This window comes from Manis javanica, chromosome 1 (genome assembly GCF_040802235.1).
Source record: "Manis javanica isolate MJ-LG chromosome 1, MJ_LKY, whole genome shotgun sequence".
NCBI classification, from domain to species: Eukaryota; Metazoa; Chordata; class Mammalia; order Pholidota; family Manidae; genus Manis; species Manis javanica.
Window position 1 is genome coordinate 87,248,552 of NC_133156.1, and position 16,501 is coordinate 87,265,052.

Genomic DNA, 16,501 nt, shown 5'->3' on the forward strand with positions numbered 1-16,501 from the left:
GGAAAGAATCACACATAACAAAATGAAAATATTCTCTAACCTGCTGGGTAATAGTGTCCCATGGTCCCTGCAGCAGCCGTGTCTTATAGCATTCATGGACTCCTTCCCATATGTTCTTCAGAGTTAAAGGTCTTCCATCTGTGAAAGCGCATGGTAAAGACTGTCAGTTAGTAATCCACCTGACACAACAGGGTTTGGTGTCTATCTAAAACTACTGGGGAATATTATGATTAAAAAGCAATCTTTACTAGGACACACACTATTTGTATATCACAAGAGTGCTATATGAATTGCTATTTTCTTCCGGAGGGATATCTAAACATTCAAGCTTTTCTCCTTTGTAACCATCTAGTAGTTAAATTATCTGTTCATTCATTGCCTCTAGGAATTTTACAAAATAAATAAACTCCAAATTATTTTAGCATAGCCAAAGACCTAAGTAGACAGACTCCCATAGTCACCAGGGTACACTACAGATACCTCTGAAGCCTTAACACTTCCTCTAGTCCTTAAATCAGAGAACTTACATGTGCTTCTTTCACTCTCTCAATTACTGAATATCTGTAATGTTCAAATCACTCTGTTGGGTGCCATGGGGAATGGAGAGAAGTAACACACATGATTTCTTGTGAACAGGTTTATATCAGTGACACACCAGGCCTGTGTCAGACACATAAGAGCTTAATACATATTAGGTATGTCCTCCCAGGCCCTATCCCAGTAGTTCTCACACTGCAAAGCTAAAGGATTCACTTAGAGACCATCATTTCTTAGAATTTGTTCATGTTTCTATACCATGAACATTGTGTTTGCTTTAATATACTAATACTACTACAGGTAGGGCATTTCTTGTGTTTGATCTGAACAGCTGAACTTTTCCTCAAACTTTATGTTCAATAAATAGCAATACAATATTTTGATACATTTTCAATAAGTATCTTCATCTTGGCATTTATCTGGCGGCAGGAGACCATTATCTTGTGATAAATAGTTTTATTCCATTGACATTTTCATGTCTGTAAAATGAACAAGATTTATTCATCTAATTAACATTTGAATGTCATGTTTAGCTACAAGTTAAAAACAAGCAGCCTTCAGTATCTGTGTTATATTGTTTTCTAAACACATTTACAGAATAGGGCCAAACTTTGCCCTTAAGATAAGTACTACATATTGTCAAAATATGCACATGCACATATGTGTTTGTGTGTGTGTACATACTGATGTTGGAAGAGGGGAATAGGATCTTAAGTAGTACTTCAGTGTCAAATAGTAAACAAAATAATCAAATTATAAAAAATGATGTGTTTTTAAAATAATCTTCAGTTGTCAAAGCTAGAAGAAATCGAGTTGTACAATAATAAACTTATAGAGCTGGTATAATTAGTAATTTTATAAATAAGGCAACCAAGGTCTTGAGAAATATATATGTGCCAAAATTATACAGGCAGTTCATGAGTGCCCTGGAGCTGGTATTTGGGTCTCAGGACTCAAAATTCAGTGCTCTTCCTGCTAGTCCATATAGCCCCTGCATCTCTCCTTGAACTACTGCAGTCCCACTGTGTAGTTCTAAGCCTCACTCACACATGGCAGATGCTTTATAAGTATTTACTGAATAAGTGATTAATTAAAAAAATGACTTCCTTACTTTATTTCCTCTAAGACAGAGAAAGGCTTTGCAAAACTAGACAAGAACACTGGGTTTAATATCCAGTAATCAGTAATCATTTTAATTTTTTTTCTTAAAATATTTCACCCAACAATCTAAAGATGAAGTAAATGGTTTGGATAGTACCACCCTCAAAACCCTGCAAACTCTGCAGGAAACATTCAGACAAAATGAATAATCATCAGCCTGGCAATAATGTAGCGAAACCCAGAACAAACTTTCTAGCATATTTTGTCAGGTTTGGTGCTAGAATTGAGGGTATGTGCCATAAGTTTACTGATAACACCATACTTGAAGAGAAAAAGCACCTTATAATACAGAATTTTAAATGATCTGATTAACTTAGAATAACAAAGAGTTAAAAATAAGTTCCATACATAAAAATATACATGATACTCCTACATGCATGTTTGTGAGTGCTACCCACTTGCTACAAAGAGACCAGTGTTTTTTAAGGGAATGGGCATGATTACATTCTCTAATGCCTTTACAGACTGTTTAAAAACACCTGCAATGATGATGATTAAATGAGTGCTTATGTAAGCTACTTTGACAAGAGTTTCAATCTCCTCAGTTTCTACTGAGCACTTACACTATAGAATGTCTGGGGAACATAGCTTTGTCTCACATACAGATATAACAATAACTTAATGAAGTCGAATGTGGGTTCTTTTTCCAAAGCCTGCATTATCGGTTTGCCTAGTCACAGCTCACAACATCATGATCAAACACATACAAAAGTTAGTTTTGTGATCTTTTACACAAAAATTGACCTAATCAGCAATATCTTCAAAACCATGCCATACACTATTGACACATATATTCAAATGATAGTGATTCTAATTATTCCAAAACCAAAATAGAGCCTTCAGAAATCCCATTGAAATCATTGAATTGAGATAGTTAAATTAGAAGAAAAAAACATAAAAATTAAGCTTAAATATGATAAAAACTTGAAGAATTCTGTGATTTTGAATCTAAGAAAACTGAAGACACAAAACTTTAAAATGAGGGCATAAGCAAATACTTGGTTAAGTGCATGAAAACACATTATTATGGGCCCTCATGTTCAGTTAAAGGCATCTTCAATCAGAAACTTTAAGTCCTGTTAAAGAGGGCCTATTTTTTCTGTCTGGCCTCAGTCAGAGGCAACATAAGCATACTCAATCAACAACTCCCTAGTTCCAGGCCCAAGATATTCCATAGCACCGATTTTAACACGCTTAGAAATCTCATTAATCACATGTAGGCTGAGAAGCTCAGTAAAATCCCCTGCACACTTGAAAAATTGAAGTAGGAGCCAAATAATTTCAGCAGCAACCCATGAAGTGAGTATGGCAAATTAAAGTCACTTAATAAGTGTCTGTTGAGTGCCTACTATGTGCCTCTATTACCTAGAATGATAATTTGAGCTAAAAGAATATATTGTCAGCAACCTAAAAAGTCAATGACAAAAGAGGAGGAGAGATTGGATGAAAAATAGAATAATTAAAAAGTACAATCTTTAGCAACTGCCAGTAGCATTTAATTTAACATTTTCATATAAAATCTCTCAATTGAATAATAACCTACCTGTCAAGTAATCTATATATTACTCAAAATGTGCAGCTTTCTAAATTAAATTTCTCAGGGCTATTAGTTTTCATGAATCAAACAGCAGCATGAGATATTTCACCAGCACTACTTCAGTCCAGTGTGAGCACGCTGAAGTCACCTTTATCCTACTGTGCATGGTTTCACTAATATTTCCTAACTCCTAAAATGAAGATTAGGAAGACTATAAATTATTCTAGAGTACGTTTAAGAAAAATGTTCTGAATGTGGTCACTAGAAAGAAAAAGGAAAGGGTGGATTTTCCACACTGAAATATGTCATTTTTCAATATATTGTCTTCAAGAGAGCTTTGAAAGATATAAAAATTCATGTCATACTCCACAGTGAGCCAGAGATGATGCTCCACCAAAGGGGAAAATTCATTTTTGCTTCAGTGAGAAAATTATATTGTGATATGAAATGAGTGTTAATTGTTCATGTACATTCATATCAGCTACTGTGCTGGCTAATTCTGTAATTTTTATTTATCCCTACATACATTTTGAGTATTTGTATCTTTATTAATCTTGAGAAATATGAAAGAAAATTCCAGAAATACATGTTATAGCTACTTTACTTTCATATGACATCAACTAATTAACTCAAATATTTCTTAAATTTTACTTTCTGTGTACTAGTCAGAAAAAGTGGTTAAAGAGTTTGGATCTCAACTCCATAGTTCTTTATCCTTTAATTCATTTAACCCTCTGAACACTCAGTTTTTATGGCATGCATGAAGATAACAGCTCCAACCTTTCCACATTATTGTGAGGATCAAGATACATAATTCATCTAGCATTACTGAGAGGTACTGCATGCCATGCCCCTTTCACAGATCAGCTCACAAACCTCAAAACTCTGTCGAGTAGGTATTACCATTATTATCACCTCAATTTTTTTTTCAGATATGAAAGAAGAGAAAAAAAAAGTTCACTAACTTTTCCAAGGTCATGCCGTTAGTGAGTAGCAGAGCTAAGAATCAGAGCCAAGGCTTTCCTGGCTCCATACTCTGCCATTTTACCCCTACGCTGTTCGATGCCTCTGCATTCAGGAGCTCCTTGTAAACTATAAAGTGCTACACAAATTAGCTGTGGTGTTGGTGTCACAAGTAGTCTCTACCAATACCGCCTAACTGGGAGTACCTAGAGTTTTGTCTTTCTGAGTTTACTAGGCTTGGTCTGCCCGTTCCTTCATCACTGCATGGACAAATCCCAAGTCCAGCCAAAGTCTCTCTTGATCACTCCAGTTCAGGTCATTTCTGCCCTCTGAGCTCTGGTAGCAATTTTCCCACCCACAACTTCATTGAGGTATTATGGACACTTAACACTGTATTAAGTTTAAGTTGGTTGGATGAACATTCAACATTATTTCTAGGTCAACTAGCATAAGTATTAACAGGAATAAAGACTGAGCAATCGTGATAAAAAACATTTATGGATTAAATGTTTCACATTTATATTTTAAAAACCTCATACAAATCTATAGTATTAAGTAGATACAGATACAGTGAATATTTGAGTTTTCAGTATCCAAACCTACTTCCAGTTTGGGAGAGAAATTAAAAAATAAGTGGACAGTGGAGTCCTATTTCACACCACCTCATATCATTTGAAAGCTAAAGGGAGGTAGACATCCAGTCATCTCATCATTCTAATGCCTTTATTTGACTCTATGATCTATCCTTCCAATAAGTCCTTTTCTGCTTATCATGGTCAGGTTCAATTATCTGCAACCAGATTAATGCATAACTAAATACATAACCCAAATAAATGACTTAAAAGTCTTGCCTAATAATTATCTATTTTCAAAATTATAAGCCCCAATTTATTAAATACTACATATTTGTCTAGTTATTTTGAGTAGAAAACAAATATAATAAATATATATGAGAAAGGTTATAGTACAATCTATTTTCATGAGAAATATGCCAAACAGATCTAAGAAGAGTAAATTTGAGTCACCTTAAACTGTCTACACACTGTGTTAAAAAAATTACAATCAAATAACCTCTTATTTAAGTTAAAACACTTAACCTAGTAGAAGTTCATACAAAACCTTCTTGAGGGAATCTCTTAATTAGAAAATGTTCCAAGGGAGGCAACATTGGGTACACGAGGCATCCAAGACATGGACTCTGAGACACCACTACTCATCAGCACTCAGAGGACCATCTCACCAGGTGAGTGTCCACAATGTGAGGTCTGCTGGCTCTAAGGCAGAAGAATTCTACTTTCAATCCTATACAAAGTATTCTGAGGTTCTGTTTCCCACCTCTTGCTCTAGCACCCCCGCGCTCAGCATTTCGGACTCTTGGCTCTCTACGAATCTCAGTATTCCCAGAACATGGACCTAGGGCGCCTGTAGCAGAACCTTGACTACCTATCTAACTCGATTCCCTTTCTGTGGAGAATGCAGTCTCCACCTCCACAACACATCACCTGCAGAAGCTGGACTTGCAGAACTGCTTTGGTGACCTTAAACAAGAAGAAAAGCAACAAACTACTTTCAAGTTGGGCAGTGATTTTTTTTTTAGAATATTTATAAAACAGGCTAATAAGATTTTGTGCTATGTACACAATCCACACTCATGTATATTTTAATGAATATTTAAAACAGGGCTCGTTTTAGCAAGAGTAAGCAAAGAGATGTTTCTTCCTTATGGACCACACACATTCTTCTGTCCAGGAATGATAAAGTATAGTCTCTTGCAGGTAAAAAAATAAATTTATTTATCTTTTATCTTCTCTTTCTGGTCTCTGGATCTACTTAAAATTGGTTGCCTTTTGTGGATGTGTTGTTTTGTACTAACACAGGTTAGGATAAACCAATCTTTTGGCTAATTAGTTGTCCTCGGTGTTTTGTTTTACATTTCTCTAGCACCTTTTCTTTAATACATTTTCAAATCAGGGCTTGATTTTTCAATGGCATTCTATTCCCATTATATGTCCTAATCCAGCATCCTAGTATACCCTAATTCCCCATAATGTTTCAAACATTTAAATAGTACAACAAATAATTCTCATTAAATTTCCTCCATTATTTGGGCTTTTCAGTTGGTATGTATTTATATTAGTTAAATAAACTTTCATTTTTTGTATTAATAACTTTCACTGTTTGGTCTTCAAATTCCGTTTCAATCCCTAGAATGTCCCTTTTAATCCACCAAAATTCATGATATATTTCACTATCATGCCATTGGCTAGATCTGTTTATATAAGTGGCCTATATAAATTTTCTTAAAGAATCTCTACAAATAAAATTCTAAATTAAATTATCTGTCAAATCATTTTCTAATTTCTGCTCACTGTAATAATTAACTGAAATCATTTTGCCTTAATCTTTAAGTATCTTTCTAATCGACCTTTTTTCCCCTGTTCAACAAGCTGCCTTAATTCTCATTGTACTGGCAATGGTAATTTTTCCCCAAAAATATGCTCTTTCCAGCTCATTTTCTCTAAGAGGTCATAATTTTAAAAAATATTTAATAATGCTAACAATAATACCAAAAAAGTCAAATTCCTTTCCCTAAGATTTTGTTCTCCATAATCTGTTCTTATCATTACTCCTCTTTCTGTTTTAACCAGTCATACTTTATGCTCTAGGAAATCCCTCCCTTAACTCCATTTGCTTCTGCTCAATCTCTCACTTTCATTATATCCTCCAACCCATTCCTATCTATTATCTTTTCCACAATTTGACCTCAACAAACCCTTCCTATCATTTCTTCCAAAATTCATCTTAAGGAATTCCTACTCCAAACTGGCCTCTCACTGTTCCCTTAATATGTCATGCTCTCTCCAGCCCCACCACTTGGCACTTACCCTGCTCCACTTCAATGCTTTTCCCAGCACTTTCAGAAAAGCCAACCTGTTACCACCCCTTGCAAGTTGTTGGACAGAGCTATGGATATTTTACTTTTATTCTCCAGCTTCCTCCAGCCTCCACCGTTATTGTTTTCCTGTCATTCTCTTCTATGCACTCCAAAGATTTCCTCTTGTTCCAGACATGGACAAGCCTCCTCCTTCTCCTTGAAGATTTATACACCACTCTAATTCCAAACAGGTTCCTGTTCATTTATGCTGGCCTTGATCTTGGTTTGGTTCATGCTGCCTTTGAGAGGGAATTATTCTTTGACTATTTCTTCTGTCCTGTTTCTCCATGAGCATCCTTCAGGCATAAAACAAGTGGACAAATCTTCCACATGAAATACCTGGGTTACATTTTTAATCCTATACCATTATTCCCTGGGCCAATAATAGAATGGACCTCCAGAAAGAACAGATGTTCAGTTGCTGAATGGAAGAAATGTGCCCTTCTCTATTCAAATGCAGCCCTTCTGAGTAATTAAAGAAATATGTCAAAACTGTTCCCAAGAAGAACCCACATGTCAGCCAAAGAATTAAATATTTTGAGAAGGAGAAGAACCACTTGGTCTATTTTTTCAACTGAGATTGAGAACAAAGGGAACAAGAGAGACAGGGAAGAAATAAATCAGAATTCAAGCTGTAATAAATATAGAAATCTCTGATTGTAATGACAGGGAAAACTACCTAAACTGAGGACTGGTGAAGACCAAAGCCTTTATGTATATGCCTAAGGTTTTTGCCAATTTCTAGCACTTGCATTCAACTTTTGACTAAAGCCAAACCTCCAAAAGGGAAAAATGGGGCATAAAAGGTACTGGAATGATGGAATTATGGGCAATAGACAGAAGCCTTTCCACAATACAAGTATAATTCTTTAACACAGTAGGTTTCAAAAATGGTGGAGGGAAAAATCAGTAGGCACTTGAAGATGTCAGTGCTTTGTGAGAATGGATTTCATAAACTACAAAGCTCTATTCGAATGTAGGCTATTTATTACTACTTGACAAAAAGTGCAATTACCTCTCACGTACAGGTGGGTAGCAAACAGTACTGAGCGTGTCTCAACACCTGTTACAAACCTAAAATGGCAAGAGTAGTTAGGGAAGAAGAAAACACTGAGACGGACTTATTTCTTCTCTGAACTCCAAGCTACCCCTCAGAAAATGGGCCCCTATATGCCCAGGAATAGAAATGAAAGGCTCCCAGAAGCAGAATGCTGTGTCTACTTGGTTATCTGCAAGGATCAAATACAAGTATGTTTTTAGAAGTGGGGCAGCTGCTCAGCTAATCTGGATGTGTACCTGTGAGTCCTCAGGACTTCCCTTTTCCTTTAGTCAACTACTCCTGCAGTCTCTGAGAAGTATAAGACTAAAGTAAAGATACATAGGTGGTTCGGGTCCAGAGTGCCCTGGAGACACAGCACAACTCTCTTCCTTATAACCCATCAGAGCAATTCACGTAAGACACCATTACAGGGTTCCCATCTTTGGACTGTATGTAGAAATCGTTAAGAAATTCCTCATCATCATTTCATTCAATAAATACTTATTGATGTTGAACTACAATTGATACTATGGATATCAAAAGGAGTAAGACAAATAATATGTATGTCACATATGTATTACACATGCACACATGGCCATAAATAAAGCTGACCACTTTGTAGATTGTAGGCGCTATTAATTTCCTTCCTCCCCCTTTTATCTTAAATTCCTACCTTCTGTCTTACCATTTTATAACAGACAAATAATTCTGTGACAGTACAACTTATTATATGATATAAGAAATGATGTAATATATGCTGTGATATGATCTGCGATGATGTGGAGTGATGTGATACAACATGGGAGTCGCGAGGATTAAGTGGCATGTTAGCTGAGTTGTAGGCAGTGGCTAGCCTGGTGGACACAGGACAATAGGAATAAGAAATAATGGCAGTTCAATGAATTTGTATTTCAAGAAACAGAACATAAAGATTTCTTCTGGAATCTAAGCCAGTTGATAAACAAACAAAAAAGGTAATGTCAATTAAGATGGGGGACTACATACTACTTGCTTTACCTAAGAAAAGAGGTACTGGAAGAAAATTTAGAGCAAAGCAGAGAAACTAATTTTTACTAACAATCAAATACAAAAGAAATTCAAACTATCTGTCAAAAACAAGGCTAAGTGAACTATTTTTGAAGCAACAAAAAAAGACCCCTGAGTGGGAAATTTTATAGTCATCTTTTTTTCTAGGTCGGAACTCTCTTAAAATGAGACAGAGAAAAATATGGACCTGAAATAAGAGGAAGATGTTAGGAATTCATTCACCACATTGACAGAGATTTGTTCAACAAACAAATGAAGGGCCACTGTAATCAGATAATACAGGACAGGGAATGAATGGAGTAGAATAAATTTAAAAAATATGACTCCCGAGTAAAGGGCAACACATTTTTAGAACACCCATTAGATTGTTAGGTTGATAAGAGAAAATAAATTATTAGAATATGAGAAAGGAAAGAACTATTTTTCATGTTTCTCCACAAGGAAACATTCAGCATACTTTGCAAAAATAAAATATGGCATTTTAGTGTGCTGAACAAACAGTAAGTGAATTCTGGAATTAAAAAATTTCCTAGTGTTCATTCTATGCAACACAGAATGGGGAGGGGAAGAGAACACAATATGCTTCCACATTAACTGACTTGCTTGGTTTTCCTTTATTAAGCATAAATAAAGGGCATCTTGAAAGCACATAAGTAGAACCTAAGAATGCTTCTTGGTTTTGGTTTTATTTTGTTTTTTAAGAAATAGAATGCCATCATGAAGAAAAGATCTTTGGAAGTCTACAAATTTCATTAAAGTGTAATAGGACTTGCAGGGACAATTACTGTGCTGCACTGTAAGGGGAGCTGTTGGCACGTAAGAGTGAAGCACACGTATGAGCTCATCCACCGGCCTCTGCAAGACCCACTTCCAGTTAGAAGCAGTCATGTTTCAACACCTCTGATTCCCTAATGCTGACAAGCTAAACAACTTGTTTTGTCTCTGGGAGCTCTTCTCTGGTGATTAAGTGCTTATGTTGAATACTAATTATATGAAAGTACAGTACTGAAGAAGTAGTGGCCTCTTTGCTCTACCTGAAGCCTCAACTTGTCTTGGACTCCAGAAGGCACTAGTGAGAGCCACTGCAAACCCAAAACCAGAAAAACATTTTCCTCCACCCTGGTAAATAAATGCACCTCCTTCTACTTTTTAGTATAACACAGTATAGTTTAGTAAAACACAGAGCTCACTGATGAGAAACCTCCTTTAACCTCTGGGCTCCAAACCAAATAGAACTACAATAAAGTGAGTATTTAAAGGCCCATAATAATCATATGGATAAATCTGCAGCAAGAGCTTGTGAACTAGTGAACTTATCAGTGTCCTCGATTCCCTATGTCCCATGTTGAAAATTTACCGCAAATTGTCATTTCTTAGGAACTGCACCTCAGATTAAAATCTTCTCATCAGGGAGTCTACGAGAATTTGTTCTTGTGTTTTAAATCCTAAATGCTTGTTAAACCGGCAACACTGCAAAATTAGAGACCATTAAACAATATAAGGCAGCAAGTGATTAAATCTACCAAATACACATTCAAAGCAGCTTAAGCTACTTTTTAATTAAAAATAAAATATCACTGGTTAAATTCAGATGTCTTAGCTACCCAGAAAAAGTTAGAAGGCTATTCGAAATGCAAAATGCTGCTAAGGCCAGATAGAGAAGGAGAAATGGGGTAGGGGACAGGCAGGGGAGGTGGCTCCCCTTGTCCCCAAGCCCACGGAGGGAGGGCCTTGCAGTGCTGACCGGGTTTAGTTGGAGGACAGGAAGGGGGTAGTCGTGGCTGCGCTGCAGGGTGAAGACTCCATGTGGCTGCTGATTAAATAAGCTTTATTAGCAAAGGCCTCAGAGGAGACAGGGTGTTCCACCTTCTTGGCAAGGGGAATGAGTCGAGTACAAGCATTGCAGGAAGCCGAGGCATTTGGGGATGTATATATGGCCCAAGGAAATGTTACTGCTATTTTTAAATATAGCTTAAACTAATTGGTAAACAGTTCTTGAAATAATTATTAGTGTTTAGGGAAGGAGGCATGGGGACATTTGGGTTAATGGGATCGCTTAAGATTGAAAGAAATTTCTACTGTAAAACTAGAAATAAATAAACATTGTAGCTTTAAGTTGTTCCTACTTTTAGAGAAAGGAAAAAGGACCAGGGGGCTTAGTCAATGTCGGGCAGGAGGCCAAGAATCTGAAGATTCAGACTTAAGGCTGGGGTGATATCATTCACTCTGAAGTCTTGATACACTTTCTAAAGCATGAGAAAATTTACGGGTAAAACCTTACCTCACCCACAGTTTTCTTATTTTTAACTCTATTTTTTTCTTTCAAGAATAATTTTCCAAACCTGTTTTCTACTTTATATGTAAATGTTATGAATTTACATTTAGCTTTCAACATGGTCTTACCTAAAAAGCTTGCCCTAAAGTAAAGTACGGGCACTTGGTAGCTGTATGAATATAAGACATGATACTCGTATTTAATCACTTCAGTTCCCACTGCCATCTCAGTTGCTTCAAAATCCTCCAGTGGTAGCTCTGAGGCATCCTGAAAAAAGCCAACACAACAAAATGTTTGTCAATAAACAAAAAAAAAGGTATATTAACACAGAGAGGGAAAGATGAGGTTTTCTTCTGGCAAAATAACAGTTAAATATAGGACTGTGAGGTAAGGAAAAGGGAGTTTCCTACATTAATGTTTAACATTTGAGTCCTGGGTAAATAGTAAAACCAGAAACATTAGCATTAAGTAATTCCAGATTGTTTTTGAGAGACAAAGCAGCTCTGGGTAAAGAAACAGGAAGGAAAAAAAAAGCAAGATCTATTGCAACAGCAACTCTGAAAAATCTTTACTGTACAATTTTAGCAACAAAGATGATGGCTATACAAGCTACCTTCTTCCCTACCTGTGAAAGCTAAAAACATCCTAACAATTGAACAAGAGACTGTGAAATGTCCCTAAAGATTCTATTGTGCTTGCCAAAAGATGATTCATTGTGTGCTGAACAATTCCCAGTTCCATTTTGAATAAGAAAGTTATTTTGCAAGAGGTTAAGTTTGTTAGGTACATTTCAAAACCTGAGAAGAATCTGTTTTCTTTACTATTGTGCTATCTTTGGCATATTTCTACAATAAATCTTGATTTATAATAGAGTAGATAGACAAATATTAATGTTAATTTGAACAGGGCTTTGTAAGCAGAGATGGTTATAAAGCCAGCTCACTTCTCACCTAATCATTCTTGACTGGTTGATTTTTTAATTATTTGTGGGATTTTCTGAAGAATGTATCTTGATGTTTGGAAGTGATTAATTGTACACTTGGAGTCAGAATCTGGCTCCATCCACATTCACTTGTTTATTTGGGTTGAAGAATTTCCTTTGAAATTAGTACAAGAAAGAAGCAGAGTGGTTTGGCTCATTTTTACCTCTCATTAAAACAGTAACAAAAGTGAACAATAGGAAAGAGCTACAGGAAAGATTTCAAACTTTGTCAATATGAAATAAGGTTTCCTGTGGAGATAAGTAAAGCCACAGACTACTCGCCAGATCTATATCAGCTTTACTAATTCCCCACTCACAGTCAATTCATTGGGAGAGATATTACACTAGATAAATCACAACTGGAGATATTTACAAAATAGCTTTTCACTAAACTCCAGTAAACACTATCAATTAAACACAATGAATTAAATAACCAGAGAGAAATTACTGAAATAAATATTCCAGATACAGAAAATTAATACAGTAGCTAGGAAAAGGCTTTTCTACTTTTTAATTTAAATTTTCATTGGGCAAAGCGATCTATATAGTCTTTGAAAGCAATTCTTTAAACCAAATTCTTTCCTTTTGGTCAAAGATTGGGTAGTTCAACATTTATAATTTCTTTCCTTAACATTATAAAACAGTATATATTTGTGATTTTTATAAATTACAATACTATAAATATACATAAAATAAGATTCCCTTCATTCCAGCACTCCTAGACCGCAGACTTAGAACCATTTCTAAGAGTTCAGTGTGTGTATTTCCAGACATTTTGGTATTTTGGCCTAAAACATGTATACACACACACATATATACACCCACCCAACCCTCAATTAAATCACACTATATAAACATCCATCCTTTGATTTTTCACTCACGGACTTCCTAACATGTGCTGATGTGTCAGTGCTGTAGATCTTGCTCTTTCTTTCAATGGTTTCCCTGTATCCCATTGTATGCCTATGCCATAGCATTTTAAAAAGCATTTCCATATTGCCTGATATATTAGGATTATAAATTTCTGTTACAATAATTATAATGAACATCTTAGCATATATATTCTTAAATACCTCTATTTTTCTAGGGTGAAAATTCCTGAAGGTAGCATTGCTATAGGAAAGAGTATATGCATTTTAAATTTCAATAGATACTGCCACCTGTCCTCAGAAAAAGGCTGAATCAATTTGTATTCCCAGCAAAAATAAATAACAATGCCCTTTCCTATATTCTGTAAGTAGTGAATTTTATTATTTTAAACTGTTGCCTATTTGATGAATTTTCAAATGTCAATTTTTCGGTTTTTAATTTTTTGTTTCTTGATCACTAGTAAAAGTGAATATCTATTTGTATGTTTACTGATAATTTCCATTCCTCTGTGATTTGCCTCTTTTTATCCTTTGCCTATTTTTCTGATTAGCTTGCATTTTCTTTATTGGATTACATAAATTCTTTGTATAATAGCAATAATAACATTATCGGGTATATATTTTATAGGTATATACATATATATCTCTTTACCATAGAAAAACAGAAGCATGCAAGGATATGTTTGATATGTATATGTGTGTATATATCTATGTATTAACATTTCATTGTTTTCTTTCTATTTTGTTTTTTCCACATTTTATCATAGTTTTTTTTTTACTTTCATGCAGTCGAACCTGTACATTTGTTTTCAGCATCTGAGCTCCTTATCTTTATTAGAACTCTCCTGCTCTGCCATAGTTCACCCTTCAAATTATAAACGTTAGCTCCTTTATTCTATGCACACATACATATATATGTGTCTTTGTTTTTGTTTTTTTGGTATCATTAATCTACAATTACATGAGGAACATTATGTTTACCAGACTCCCGCTATCACCAAGTCCCCTCCACAAACCCCATTAAAGTCACTGTCCATCAGCATAGTAAGATGCTGTAGAATCACACTACTTGTCTTCTCTGTGTTGCACAGCCCTCCCTGTGCTCCCACACACACATTATACATGCTAATTGTAATGCCCCTTTCCTTTTCCCACCCCCTTATTCCTCCCTTTCCACCCATCCTCCCCAGTCCCTTTCCCTTTGGTAACTGTTAGTCCATTCTTGGGTCCTGTGATTCTGCTGCTGTTTTGTTCCTTCAGTTTTTTCTTTGTTCTTATACTCCACAGATGAGTGAAATTGTTTGGTACTTGTCTTTCCCTACCTGGCTTATTTCACTGAGCATAATACCCTCTAGCTCCATCCATGTTGATGCAAATGGTAGGATCTGTTTTCTTCTTATAGCTGAATAATATTCCACTGTGTATATGTACCACCTCTTCTTTATCCATTCACCGACTGATGGACACTTAGTTTGCTTCCATTTCTTGGCTATTGTAAATAGTCCTGCGATAAACATAGGGGTGCATCTGTCTTTTTCAAACTGGGCTCCTGCATTCTTAGGGTAAATTCCTAGAAGTAGAATTCCTGGGTCAAATGGTATTTCTATTTTGAGCTTTTTGAGGAACCTCCATACTGTTTTCCACAATGGTTGAACTAATTTACATTCCCACCAGCAGTGTAGGAGAGTTCCCCTTTCTCCACAACCTTGCCAACATTTGTTGTTGTCTGTCTTTGGGATGGTGGTGATCCTTACTGGTGTGAGGTGATATCTCATTGTGGTTTTATTTGCATTTCCCTGATGACTAGCGATGTGGAGGATCTTTTCATGTGTCTGTTGGCCATCTGAATTTCTTCCTTGGAGAACTGTCCGCTCAGCTCCTCTGCCCATTTTTTAATACGATTATTTGCTTTTTGTTTGTTGAGGTGCATGAGCTCTTTATATATTTTGGATGTCAACCCTTTATCGGATCTGTCATTTATGAATATATTCTCCCATACTGTGGGATGTCTATTTGTTCTATTGATGGTGTCCTTTGCTGTACAGAAGCTTTTCAGCTTGATATAGTCCAACTTGTTCATTTTTGCTTTTGTTTCCCTTGTCTGGGGAGATATGTTCATGCAGAAATCGCTCATGTTTATGTCCAAGAGATTTTTGCCTATGTATTTTTCTAAGAGTTTTATGGTTTCATGACTTACATTCAGGTCTTTGATCCATTTCAAATTTACTTTTGTGTATGGGGTTAGACAGTGATCCAGTTTCATTCTCTTACATGTAGCTGTCCAGTTTTGCCAACACCAGCTGTTGAAGAGGCTGTCATTTCCCCATTGTATGTCCATGGCGCTCCTTTATCATATATTAATTGACCATATATGTTTGGGTTAATATCTGGACTCTCTATTCTGTTCCTCTGGTCTGTTCTTGTGCCAGTACCAAATTGTTTTGATTACTGTGGCTTTGTAATAGAGCTTGAAGTTGGGAAGCGAGATCCCACTTTATTTTTCCTTCTCAGGATTGCTTTGGCTATTCGGGGTCTTTGGTGGTTCCATATGAATTTTTGAACTATTTGTTCCAGTTCATTGAAGAATGCTGTTGGTATTTTGATAGGGATTGCACTGAATCTGTAGATTGCTTTTGGCAGGATGGTCATTTTGGCAATATTAATTCTTCCAAGCCAAGAGCATGGGATCAATTTCCATTTGTTAGTGTCCTCTTTAATTTGTCTTAAGAGTCTTGTAGTTTTCAGGGTGTAGGTTTTTCACTTCCTTGGTTAGGTTTATTCCTAGGTATTTTATTCTTTTTGATGCAATTGTGAATGGAATTGTTTTCCTGATTTCTCTTTCTGCTAGTTCATCGTTAGTGTATAGGAAAGCAACAGATTTCTGTGTATTAATTTTGTATCCTGCAACTTTGCTGAATTCAGATATTAGTTATAGTCATTTTGGAGTGGACTCTTCAGGGTTTTTTATGTATAATGTCATGTAATTTGCAAATATTGACAGTTTGACTGATTGCCATGGCTAGGACCTCCAGTACTATGTTTAATAACAGTGAGGAGGGTGGGCATCCCTATCTTGTTCCCAATCTTAGAGGGAAAGCTTTCAGCTTCTCGCTGTTAAGTATGATGTTGGCTGTGGGTTTATCATATATGGCCTTT

General features: G+C 35.9%; 1 protein-coding gene across 6 annotated transcripts in view; it reads right to left on the reverse strand.

Moving 5' to 3' along the window:
* ATG10 (autophagy related 10) overlaps nt 1-16,501 on the reverse strand; it is a 256,500-nt gene that overhangs the window by 85,643 nt on the left and 154,356 nt on the right. For all 6 annotated transcript variants that reach the window (XM_073234500.1, XM_073234490.1, XM_073234502.1 and 3 more), the window contains 2 exons: nt 11,623-11,761; nt 41-138 (listed from right to left, as the gene is read on the reverse strand). In XM_073234500.1, coding sequence (XP_073090601.1) covers nt 41-138; nt 11,623-11,761 — 237 coding nt within the window. The remainder of the gene's footprint in view (nt 1-40; nt 139-11,622; nt 11,762-16,501) is intronic.